This window comes from Miscanthus floridulus, unplaced genomic scaffold (assembly GCF_019320115.1).
Source record: "Miscanthus floridulus cultivar M001 unplaced genomic scaffold, ASM1932011v1 os_1686_1_2, whole genome shotgun sequence".
Lineage (NCBI taxonomy): Eukaryota > Viridiplantae > Streptophyta > Magnoliopsida > Poales > Poaceae > Miscanthus > Miscanthus floridulus.
This window is the reverse complement of record NW_027097852.1, coordinates 131,510-145,052: the sequence shown is the minus strand read 5'-3', so window position 1 is coordinate 145,052 and position 13,543 is coordinate 131,510. Positions and strand designations below refer to the sequence as shown.

General features: G+C 45.4%; 1 protein-coding gene across 1 annotated transcript; it reads right to left on the bottom strand.

Moving 5' to 3' along the window:
• Window positions 1-5,589: 5,589 nt before the first annotated feature.
• Window positions 5,590-6,691, bottom strand: LOC136534213 (zinc finger protein GIS3-like). The gene has a single exon (XM_066526676.1). The coding sequence runs from the start codon at window positions 6,458-6,460 to the stop codon at window positions 5,825-5,827; it is 636 nt and encodes a 211-aa protein (XP_066382773.1). The 5' UTR covers window positions 6,461-6,691; the 3' UTR covers window positions 5,590-5,824.
• Between the last annotated feature and the right edge of the window lie 6,852 nt (window positions 6,692-13,543).

Sequence of the window (13,543 nt, the reverse complement as noted above, 5' to 3'; positions counted from 1 at the left end):
GAGGACGAAAAGGTTGCAACAGGATATAGCACTGTGTAGTTGCATGAATGGTCTAGCTAGGGTGCATATGTTTTCTTCCCTCTTTTCCTCACTGACACCTTCCAATTTTATAATCAAGGCAGAGTGCTCTATTTCCCGTACAAATCATGACAGCGGCGTTCTTCTGTTGATAATTTTACTACGGAGATTCACATGCACAAGTGTAAAATATTCACGGTGCTTAGTGATCGAAGGTGACGTATCCGATCGATACAAGATCCCCGTTAACTCTGACTGTTGTTGCCCTCTGCGGCCAAGCCGTCTCAGCTGCTCTCGTTGCTGATGTTGCGCTGGTGGATCGGAGTCGATCGGCTGGTTCGGAGGAGATGGGACCAATGCAAGTCATCATAGATCGGAGGCTCGGAGCTCTGCTCGAAGCAGGCCGCACCTATCCTATGAGCGGAGTCCGCTCAGGACGTCGTTGCCTATGAGATAGAGCCTCCCTACTCTTCTTCCTGGTGGTCTCTCTCTCCACTTCCTTCTCTGGATGAGGGGGAAACCATCTTTTTCATCCTCCTCGTCCTGTGGAGCCCGTGCTCCCGCGTTGAAGGAGTTTGCTCCCACTTCTTGGAGGGCAATGGCGGCAGCGGCAGTGTTGTACTCACGGAGCACCCATCTCAGACTTGCGGCTTCCAAGCTCGTTCGCTGGGCTGGGGCTGGCTGGGCTGGCTGGCCAGCCCCCTCGCATGAGCACTGTAGCAGCGAATCAGCCAGCAATACCACTCTCTCACGTAAATGAACCAGCAACGATATGAACCAGTCAACCGAACAAGCCTAGTCGGCAAGGGGGTCACAGACACACGCACCCCGACAAGGCTATGTAGTACATATGACTCGGACAATCAATGTAAACAAAAGACCAGAGAAGATTTACTCGGCTTGGAGGTTTGGTAACTGAAAATGAAATCGGGCACCCATTCAAGTCTATACCTGGGGCCAAGAGCTTCCCGAACTGGTTCTCCACCTGGTGGTTAGCGAGGATGGTGTAGTCTCCCAAGTCGAGTCTTTATAAACCGAGAACTTGTACTTTAGGTGGGCTCGAAGCTTTGGTTGACTGAATTTGATGGTCAATGAAGGTTGAATTTAAGTCGACTCTAGTCATACCCTTCTGCACCAGATCTTTGATGTGTCTCATCTAAGTCATCACCTCATTTCCCTCATGGTACACCGACACGTACGCCAGACCAGGAAAATTGGACCTTCGACAGATGTCCAACATACTCATGTAGCATCAACGTGATATTGCTGGCAATGTAAAACCAGTTACAATGCCATCCCTTGTGGAAGGAACCCATCGACATATCAAAATATTTTTTCCTCGTGTTGGACCTTATTTGAATCCTGGCTCCTCCAAGGATAGCAAGGTTCTTCTTGGTCGGCTAGACCCCAACTTGAATAGGACAATATGGGTCTCAATCCCTATGAAACACTCACACAAGGTGATGAAAGCAGCAATATGCACCATCCCATTTGGGTTGAGATGTTGTAGCTCCAATTGATTATAATGAAGAAAGCTGCAAAGAAATAGGTTCACTATCCCAATAAAAGAAACTAGTAGTTTCTATAACATAGGATACCGCACTAAAAAGTACTGCTTTCCAACCTATGATTTCTATGAGTAATAATTATTTTCTCTTTCTCCCTCCCAACTCTATCTTCTTTCTCCAATGTGAGTGTGGCACGAGCCCTCTAGAAACTGGTGGTTTCTCCTCAATGGCGATTTCATGGTTTCTTGGTGCATTGGGTCAAGAGAAGACCTGATTTCTTCATGAGGAAACCATTTCTAGGATTTTTGCTCTCTTTCTTCATTAATTACGTTGCCATGTCAGCGTTTTGCCTATGTGGCAAGTCATTTAATGAGGATAGAAACCATCATCAATACACCATTAGGACTGCCCTTACACTCGAAAGCCCCAATCAAAGTACTAGATGAAGATGACGATCTCACCTATGTCAAATATCGGAAGGGTTCTCCGGCTGCATAGTGACATCCGTCGAGCTCTTTTGCCTGCAGCATCCCCAATTGGACCATAGTGAGGAGCTTTTGGCCTCCATCACCGTAGACTTAAACCAAGAACCCATTGGATCAATGAGTCATTCTTCACGGATGTGGCACCTCCTCCTCCCAAACAGTGGCCCCTCCTTCACCCTCATTTGCATCAATGGCGGTGGTGGATCAAGGTTAGGGTTTTGGCTAATAATCAAGATATGTGTGGCGACGTATAGGAGGTAGATCTAGGTTCAAAGATGTGGTAGAGTTAGTGTGTCTAGCCCATCAACAATAGACTAATATGAAGTTGAATATTCCTTGTTTTCTTAGTTATTGCAGAACATTTGCTTGTCCAATGTCCTAGATGACAGAACCAAGAATTGATTTTCATGATATGTGCACAATGCATTCTATACTAAAGGAGACAATAGGAAAGTAGTAAGTCCTAACTTTGCATCTACTCTGCATACTTTGTTGTACAATAAATGGGCCAAATGGGCCCTCACATTGGTGATTGTTCCTCTCCTTAATAAATATGAGGTCTCCTATAAATCTGATTAACTAAGCAATAATCAGTTCCTCCAAGTATCTAAATTACGTCTTTTGTTCAGAAAAAGTGATTCTTCAGCACGATTTGTAAATATTGTGCCCATGATAGAAAATGACTTGAGATCTGGAAATAAAATGATTTTAATTTATGTCATGTCAAATATTAGGTTGCACAGATGACATTGATGTGATCAATCTCAATAGATGAGCGCTCTAACAAAATTGGGCCCACATATCAAGTTTGGATCTTTGTGATGGAAGTGGAAATGTACCAGTCGGTGCAGAAAGTGACCAACACAAAAATATTTGTAGTTTTACTGTATGTTGTGATCAGAGGTGGCCTAGCACTCAATGACACATGGTTTATACTGGTTCATGCAACATGCCCTACGTTCAGTTTGAGTCGGTCGGTGACTTTATTCTTGAGCTCAGGTGCTCGAAGTTTGCTGTGGGGTTACAAACGAAAGGGAGAAAGATGGGGGTGGTACAAGAGGTCCAGTCGGACTCTAGTCTGAAGGGCCGAAAGTGAAGGGAGCTCCGCTATGTGCTAAGTGTTTGAGCATGTGCTTGAGGTTTGAACCAAGTGGTTCTGTTGTGGTGCGTGAATGAACTGATCGATCCTCCTTTTTGGGAGAGAGCGCATCCCCTTTTATAGATGAAGGGGATGGCCTTACAAGTGAGAGAGGGAGAGTATAAGTATGCTAAGGCTTGTTGCCCACGCCGTCGGGTACAAGATGATTGTAGGCGCCCATAACACTGTTAATGTCAGATGCATGTGGGAGGTTGCGTCGTCTTCTTCTGGTATGGCAGACGTCGGTGCCCGCCATACTGTTGATGCCAAGAGGCATGCAGGGGGTTTTACTATGTTCGCCTAGTACGGTAAATGTCGGCGCCCACAACACTGTTGATGCCCAGAGGCATGTGGGGGGAGCCTTACCGTGTTTGTCTGGTATGGGAGTTGATGGCGCCCACAACACTGTAGGGAAAATATCGGCGCCTACAACAATGCTTAGGTTCTGTCATGCCAGGAAGGTCGCAGGGTACTGTCCTGCTGGTGTACATGGTATGGTCCTCGGTATCGTGGTTTGACTTGAGTGCCCTGCCTTACTTTCTACGTCCGTTTCTTGGTCCTTACTGAGCGGGCGTCCCCGGTCGGTTGGTCCCAGTCGGCTCTGATTACGCCAGTTGGAGAAGAGTTGTGAGCAGGGGTTCGGCACATCTCCGGTCGGAGACGCGGGTCGGAGTCGGAAGTGGTTTTTGGCCAGGCCTTTCGGCCGGAGAGGCCTGTCCGGAGGCGGGCCGGAGTCGGAAGCGGGCGCCGTTCCTCCTCGGCCAGACCTTTTGGTCGGAGATTGGGTTGCCCTTCTGCCTATCGTTTAGGTATTTGGGCCGGTCCAGGAGTTGTGTGTCATTCGCAACGTCGTCTGCGGGGCCGAGCCTTTGCTGGTGAAGCCGTCCCACGAGGGACCCCGGGTTTATGAACCCGACAGTACCATATTCCATAATTGTTCGATCAAAGGTATTGGCCATCTGAAAAGGACTAATGCTAATGTTAAACTTGAAGCTCTTTTTTCTCAGGGTAATTAGTTCAAATAATCGAGAAACCACATAATGGAAAAAAGCAAATTCCCAATTATTGGCATACGTGGAATAAGCATCTTGCTTGCCAAAACAAGATGGTTGGACTAATGGGTGTTGGGACAACCACAGACAACACTAACACACAACTAGTCAGTGGTGGCAGAAGCAACTTCAACACAATATTAAATAAGCCCAAAATCTGAACCCATTCACAAAGAGAAACACATGCATCTGGCATATATGGAGTTATAAAGGTAGCAACAGGGCATCAACTAAAGACACCAAGATTTGACACCCCCAAAAAGATCAATGTAAAAATCACAGGAGACCAAGGTAGCCATATCGTCTTCCACTATTCGACTATTTACTCATGGGATTACAACAAATTTATCTCTAGATAACAGCAGAGGCATCCATACATTAAGATATGCAAATCTTGAACAACAATAAAAATAAGGTTTTTGGCTGCAACCTTATGACATAGAAGAACATCATCAGATGATGGTAGAACTCAGATCGGAGCCATCGAAGATGCGGATCTACACCTTCACAACCTTGAGGACGAATTATTCTTGCTTTCTTGCAAGGTCTGTTCTCTAATCCCCTTCTCCATTCCATTTTTCTTCCCTCTATCTATTTTCGTGGTCCCAGGCTTAACTGTCACTCTAATACAAGTCTCTTCCTTCTTCCATAAAGCTTGCAACACAAGTAAATGTCCCCCAAGGTATGTAGACCCACATCATGTGGTACATATCTAGCTAATATCTTACATGTGTCTCATTTGGAGAGATATAAATAATCTCCTCATCTCCCACATCATGAGGAGGATTTCGCAACAATGGATAATTGATGAAATGAAATAAATGACATGGGTCGGATGAATTAATCTCAACATATTAATGATGCTCCAACAAAATTGGGCCCACATAAAGTGTAGATTTTTTTTTTGTCAAGGAAATGCCAATGTACGGTATCCATAAGTGCCCGATCAACAGTGTCGATCATCTGAAAAAGACTATTGATGTTAAATTGAAGTGTTTTTAAAGTCAGTGTAATTATTTTTTCATAACTATTTCAAAACTAACTGATAAACCACATAAGAAAGCATAAGCCTCTTGCTTGCAGGAACAAGCTAGCTCTTTGAAGTAACAGACAATTATTAGTGAAACGAAACAGTTGGTAGTAAATCAAGGCTTTTAATATAGTTTTTGGCAAACATTCATCAGTCCACAACAGTTGGTAGTTCTTGCAGCTCTTGATCAGAAAGAGAGGCATAGCATATATGGCAGGCACCAAAAACTATACACTAGTGATGCAAAGTGTGCCACATTACTACACTATCTTCTCTGACCCAGAGTCAGTACAAGTACAGTTCAGTCCCCCAATGCAACAAAATAACAAACTGTATGTGTATGCAATTGGACAACAGCTTGACAACATTTTTCAATAACAAACCGTTGCACAATCGGTAGCGGTACGTACGTACTTTTTTACACACTAGTTTTTAAAACAAAAACAAAAAAAATCTGCAAAAAGGAAGCAAAGAGAAATCAAAAGTACAAAAACATATGTATAATACTAGCTCATGCATCATATACAATAAATAATATATTCAGCATGAGCAACAGCACGTACAGTATATATTACACGTAGATAGATAGACTGCTAGAGCTTGAGATTGAGGTCAACATGCCTCAGCTTCTCCTCCTCCACGTACCACCACGCCGTCATCGTCTCCAATGGCGCCGCCGACGCGCCGCCGTCCGCCGGCTGCGCCCGCTGGTGGTGGCTGCTTGTGTACTCGTGGGGGCGGCAAGTGTGGGACGCGTGGCTGCCGCTGATGGGTGTAGGGACCATGGCGGGATGAGCGTCGGCAGCGGTCGTCGTCGTCTCCGCGGCCGCCGGGAGGTAGAGGTGGGCGTTCCACCCGATGCTCCGCTCCTTCTTGTGCGCGTTCTGGTGGCCCCCGAGCGCCTGCGACTTGAGGAACTTCTTGTTGCAGAAGAGGCATGGGAACAGCCTCACGCCGGCGCCGCCGCCGGCCCTGCCAGCGCCGCCGGCTGCGCCGTCGGAGCTAGAACTAGCGGCGGCGGCGGTTGTTGCGTGGTCGAGGGACGAGGAGGAGGGTGGCGGCGAGGCCTGGCCCAGCGTCAGGGACAGGTCCACAAGGACGTAGCCGCCGTCGTCCTCGGTGACAGACGGAGGTGTCGGTGGCGCCTCCATTGGGATCGGTCGGTCGGTCGGGGATCGTCGAGCTAAGCTACCACGGAGATAGAGCTTCGTTCGTCTTTTATCTAACATTAAGGCTGCCTCTCTTTCTTCTAGCTAGCTGAGCTGAGCTTCCATGGGCGAGTGAGTTGAGGACAGAGCTGAGCTCGATCTCTAGGTAGCTAGCTAGCTGGGGGCTGTGATTGGTGATGGAGAAGGAGGAGGTACTCCTACTATATAACACTAGCAGGTAGGAGTACTAGCAGCTAGCTAGGAGGAGACGATGGCCATGGCAGCAAGCAAGCAAGGATGCCAGGATTGTGAATTGTGATGGAGATGGAGGGATATTATTGTGACACAGGCAGAAGCTACTAGCAGAAATCAGAAATGGCAAGCCCACCATGTCCTAATTCTGACGCTGCCACTACCGGAGACAGCTTCTTTACCGAGTGTCCTGTATTTTGCCGAGTGCTTTTTATCAGGCGCTAAGTAAAGAGGATATTTGCCGAGTGCCAGAGAGAAAGCACTCGGCAAACAGCTGACACTCGGCAAAGACTAGGGTTGCCGAGTGTCGGGCACTCGGCAAACCAGAACACTCGGCAAAGGGCCGCCGCCGCTAACAGCCGGCAGCCGCCAGCCGCCGTTAACCCTTTGCTGAGTGTCTTCTCTTGACACTCGGCAAAGCGGTGATTTGCCGAGTGTCATTTTTTGACACTCGGCAAACCATTTTTTTTTCACTTTTGATCTCCAAACTTTTTCTGCAGTCCTCATACAATACCTGATACTCCATGTTCCAATGTGGCATATTTCTCGGACTTTTTCTATATTTCTTTAATTTAATTTATTTAATTGATTTTTCTTGGATAATTCAAATTATAACTGCTAGTCATTCGAATAATGAAAAAATGAATGGAAAAATAATATTCATGTTATTCAGTATAATGTGAGGCCGTATCCAGGAACAGACCACCAATTTTGAACATCTTGTTCACGAAACATGACCACGAACTTGCGGTCGAGTTGTTTTTAAATTCTATAAAAAACAAACAAAGTCCGAAAATCATGAAACTTGTCAAGATGTCATGATATCATATGTGGAGACTGTGATAAAAATTTAAGAAGGTTTCACGCAAGTTGTCACGTACAAAACTTCTTCGGAGATTCTTCGGTTTGCAAGCATCGTACGTGACAACTTGCGCGAAACCTTCTCAAATTTTTATCACAGCCTCCACATATGATATCATGATATCTTGACAAGTTTCATGATTTTCGGACTTCCTTTGCTTTTTATAAAATTTAAAAATAACTCGACCGCAAGTTTGTGGTCATGTTTCGTGAACAAGATGTTCGAAATTGGTGGTCTGTTCCAGGATACGGCCTCACATTATACTAAATAACATGAATATTATTTTTCCATTCGTTTTTTCATTATTCCAATAACTAGCGGTTATAATTTGAATTATCCAAGAAAATTTAATTAAATGAAATAAATTAAAGAAATATAGAAAAAGTCTGAGAAATGTGCCATATTGGAACATGGAGTACCAGGTATTGTATGACGACTAAAAAAAAGTTTGGGGGCAGGAAGAAAAAAAATAAGAACGATTTGCCGAGTGTCTGAGTTTGGCGCTCGGCAAAGGAGACTCTTTGCCGAGTGCTAGGACGGCTGGCACTCGACAAAAAATTTTTTAAAAAATTAAAAATAACCCTCTTTGCCGAGTGCCACGCGGGGTGGCAATCGACAAATAATTTAAAAAAATTAAAAAATACTTTACCGAGTGCCAGATCGTGGGCACTCGACAAAGAATTTTTTTTTAAAAAAAACCTCTTTGCCGAGTGCCAGGCTAGGTGCACTCAGCAGAGAATTAAAAAAATAAAAATATACTTTGCCGAGTGCCAAATCGGGGGCACTCGGCAAAGGGGGGATTTGACCTCGGCGGCCCAGCCGGCCCACACACACCGCACGCACGCACGCCAGCGCCGCCGCCGCCCCCGCCCGTGCCCGCGCCGCCCCCCACTCCGTGCCGCCGGAGGACGAGGAGAAAGAGAGGAGGAGGAGGAGAGGAGGAGGAAGAAGGAGGAAGAGGAGGAGGAAGAAGGAGGAAGGAGGAAGAAGGAGGAGGAGGTGCCCCAGCCGCCATTGCCACATCCCCGACGCTTCCCCAGCCGTCGCCTTGTCCACCAGCCGCCCTACGGCGCCCACTAGGTATGCCCTACCAGTCATCAGTCAGTAGTATTACTAGTAGTTGCGGTAGTAGTAGTGGTAGAGTAGCAGTGGTTGTAGTCGTAGGAGTCGTAGGAGTGGTTGTGACATTGTTATATATATGTGGTTGGATATAATCTTGTGCATGTCGGCCATCGTGCCGTTCATATATATGTGTATGTCGGCCATCGTGCCGTTGATTTTCTTGCAGGTTTTAGAAACCTCATCGTGCAGGGGAGGTGCTGCCAAAATTTTGTATTGATAGTTTTATGTTTTTTTTGCAAAGAAGAGCCTATCGGAGCGGAGCCAGAGTACCTCGACGACCCCAATCGCCTTCCTCGTCGCTGCGGGTCTGCCTGCACCGCGTCGCCTCACCACTGCACCGACCCGCCATGGCCCCGCTAGCCTGACTCCACCACCACCCTAGGTATAACCCCTCTTTCCTGTATCATGATTGTAGATCACGTAACCTAGTTAGGCGTCTCTTGTTTGAAAGAGATACGGTTGGAAATATGCAGATATTTCCATATCTAAAATCATATCTGTTTCGAATTGTCCACGTTTTTTGGACAGCCCGCGGATGCGTAGGTGGGGTTAGTTTTTACGGTCTACTCCGATCCGAGACAGAGTTTCAGCATCATCTCCCTGTTGTTCTCCGGATACACACTCTTCCTGACAGGACGTGTATTTAGAGAACAGCGGGGAGGTGCTGCCGAAATTCTGTCGGGTAGGAGTAGAGTATGGAAACTAACCTCATCTATGGATCCTCGCGTGGGATTAGGACCTATCCTCACCTATTATATAGTAGGAACGTTGTGTAGATGCAATTGATGTTTATATTACTCGCTGCTATAAATGTTAGAGGATGGAGGACCATGAGTGGATGTACACGGGCCATGCAAGTCAGGGTCAGGTCACCAATGAATGAATCGATAAGACCGATGCTTTCTTGGAACGGGCATTTGGCGTGGCTGCTAAAGGAGCGAGTAAAATTTGTTGTCCCTGCAACAAATGTGCAAACAGGAAAAGACAAACGAAGAAGGTCATGGGGGAACATCTTTGGAAGAATGGATTTACGACAGACTATACTCGGTGGGTCTACCATGGTGAAGCCGATCGTATGAGAGAGGAGGTGGTGAGACCACGCGTCAAGGATTATGATGCTGATGCCGGGGTAGTAGACATGTTAAATGACTATCACGAGGCACAGTTCGCTGAAGGACGTACGGAGGAGGAGGCAGAGGCAACCGCAAAGGCGTTCTATGACATGTTTGCCGCGGCACAGAAACCTCTTCACTGGTTAGACAAAGGTTTCTCAACTAGATGCCATTGGACGCATAATGGCGTTAAAGCCCCATTATAGCCTGAGTCGAGACGCCATCCATGGTATGTTGATAGTTATTGGTAGCCTGCTTCCGAAGTGTCACCTTCTGCCAAAGAGCATGCACGAGTCATAGAAATTCCTTCATGCACTTAAGATGTCGTATGAGCAGATACATGCTTGCCCGAAGGGGTGCGTCCTATTTAGGAAAGAATACGTGGAAGCAAAGTACTGTCCAAAGTGTAAATCCTCTAGGTTCTTGGAGGTATATTCTGGTGATGGCCAGAAGAGGCAGCTTAACATTCCCATGACAATTCTACGACACCTTCCGTTCATACCGAGGATCCAACGGCTATACATGACCGAGGAATCCGCTAAACAAATGATATGGCACAAAAATGACAAACGATACCTAGGAACATGCTTTGCCGAGTGCAAAGACCAATGCACTCGGCAAACATCACAGATTTACCAAGTGCCACAGGCCAGGCACTCGGCAAAGGTCTCCTGTTTGCCGAGTGTCTTGACAAGACACTCGACAAATAGGCTACCTTTGCCGAGTGTCTTGCCGGTGGCACTTGGCACAGTGGCCACCTTTGCCGAGTGTCTGAGTCAACGGCGCTCGGCAAAGCGGCGACCTTTGCCGAGTGCTTGACCTTGACACTCGGCAAAGCCGCCGTCATGGTGTCGCTCGCCGTCACGGTGAGTTTTCTTTGCCGAGTGTCAGATTAGCACTCGGCAAAGAGGTCTTTGCTGATAAACTGTTTACCGAGCGCTCTTTGCCGAGTGTAAGGCTTGACACTCGGCAAAGAAGCTGAATCCGGTAGTGTGCATTATTGGAGGGGCGAACTGCATGCAGCAGCGGTGGGGCCCTCGCGCGGCAACAGCCTTGAGGCCCTGACCCCATGAGGAGGAAGAGAACATGGAAGGGAAGACGAGAAGCAAGTTTATTTTGGTGCCCAAACACCAAAAGGAGGGTGAAGATGATTATATTGCCACAGAGATCACAGTTGTTGGTGGTAATCAACATCACACTCATGATATGTGCCTGCAGCTCCTCCACATGTCATGTTCGGCGTTCCACGTCATTTCTTTTATTTTTTATATATAGAAAATATAGGAAGAGAGGTAACTAATAACTAAAGGTCAGTCTTATAGGGAGTTTGATCTCGCTGTTTTCCAGACTCACATGTATTGGAAATAGTGTAGATAAGTTTCATTCCCATCAAACTCATTTCAATCAATAAACTTTTATCATATCTCTCTTCATCAATACTATACCACATCAGTTTATTTAATGCTCATGAAACTATCATGAAATCCTAACTGAGATAGGCCTAATAACCACATGTGTGATGGTAATTAGCTAGTATGATCTATCATCTATAATCGATATTCATGCATGTCAAAAGTAGTAATGACTTGAGGTTATTTATGCGTAGTTGATGACCGTACACTCGATAATTGCGCTTACATTGTCCTTGCTCTGTCTCAAACCTTGAGCCTGACCCTGACTAGCTAAGGATTATATATATGTGTAAATGCAAAAAAAAAAAAAGTAGTCAGTCCTGTAGTGCATGGCATGACAAGTGGTCGGACAGCAAGGCTCCTGAGACGCCCATCTCCCAACGGCGACAACGGTGCTCCTACTAGTGGCTTGTTGGGAGTTGCGAAATGAAAGAGATATATGGTTGTTTGGCATCCATCATCAATCATCAACGGAAATGTTCGTTGTGGAGAAAGATCAAGGAGGAAGGTCAAGCTCAGTGCATAGCGGGTACTAAGAGGGTTATAGGCGTGTGGTTTATTTTTGCACTATTTTCCTTGGTCTTAATTTGTAGCCTCCTATGTGGGTGGACTTTTTGTTTTGTAAGTATTTTCTATTTCCTTCTCTATTAATATATAAATCAGACAAAACTCCTCTAGTCGATCAATTTAAAAAAAAAACAAAAAGGAAAGACAAAATACAATGAACATTTATGCATCCAATTAAAGTAGGGTTGTCAAAAATAGCGGGAAAGTTTGTTAACAAGACACCCAAGCTAAACTTGAAGTTTGCATGACTCAATTTTGCAACAAGGAGGCCTAGTGGGCTGGGCTCGAGAGCAATTTGGTTATTGTGTGATCGATATAGAGTTGCTTGCTCACTCCAACTAGTAGTGCATGCTCCCGTTGTGGGGTCTCTCCTTCCTGAAAATAGCACACATCATTGTAGAGCAAGGCTCCTAAGCCGCCCATTCCCAACGGCGACAACGGTGCTCCTACTAGTGGCTTGTTGGGAGTTGCAAAACGAAAGAAATGTGTGGTTGTTCGGCATCCATCATCAATCATCAACGGAAATGGTCGTTGTGGAGAAAGATCAAGGAGGAAGGTCAAGCTTTGTGCATAACGGGTGCTAAGAGGGTTAGAGAGGACTTGTGCCATTTTTCGTCCGAGGGGCATGTGATTTTATTTTTGCTCTGTTTTTCTTGGTCTTAATTTGTAGCCTCCTATGTGGGTCATGGGTCCTTTGTTTTGGAGTATTTGTTATTTCCTTCTCTATTTGTTATCAATTTTTAGTAAAAAAACAAAAAGGAAAGACAAAATATAATGAACATGTATGCATCCAATTAGAGTAGGGTTGTGGGGAATAGGGGGAAAGTTTGTTAACAATACACCCAAGCTAAACTTGAAGTTTGCATGACTTGATTTGGCAACACACTATGCCAGATTTGTACATCACTACCGGCATCATCACTGCCGGATTTGTGAGAACCGGTAGTGATGTACCTTCACTGTCAGTTATGAGCTTGAAAATGAAAAAAATGATTGGGGCTGGGCTAAAACCGACAGTGAAGGATCACATCACTGCCGGTTTGTGGCTTGAACCGGCAGTGTTTTGGCGGCCACTCATCACTGCCGGTTTAAGCCAAGACCCAACAGTGATCGTGCTCTATCATTGTCGGTTCTAGCCAAGAACCGATGGTGATAAGCCTACAACACAAAAGGCTGCAGTCGTCCTCTCCTTCCTCCTCTCTTCCATCCCGAGAACAGAGGCGCGTGTTTGGACCCTTCCCTCCATTGCTGCGACTGCTCTTCACCATGAAGCTAGTGCTTAGATTTTGAAGAATGGCTTGATCTTTTTGCTTTAAGGTTAGTAACAAACATTCACTCCTTTGATTTTGTTGCTTAATTAGCTTTGTTTTGATGGCTACATTGCTTGATTCTCATTCTAGTTCTTTCTCCATTCTAGAGAGCACTTTTCCAATTGGACATTTGTGCAAGGCTCAAATTGTGGTGAATCCATCATCCAAAAGGTTGGTGTCTATGAACACATTTAAATTCCTAGCTAATTATTCCATGGTGGTCAAGATCATCACTGTTAGTATGTGATGCTATAATTAGTTCTTAGAAGTAGAGTAGAATAGTTGTTCTTCAATATTATGCAATAATTATTTTTTTACTATGATTTTCAATTTACAGGGCCGGGGCTACCAATTTAAAATTTTCAATAATTAGTGTACAATAATATTTTCCAAAAATGGTACTTTCGAGCTACAATTGTTGTTCATGAAGCTCGATTTCTTATTAATTCTTTGTAATTACTGTCTCAGTATTTTTTGTGCAGAGATGGATCGAGAATGGATGCATTTGTCCCGAACGGATAAGCAAT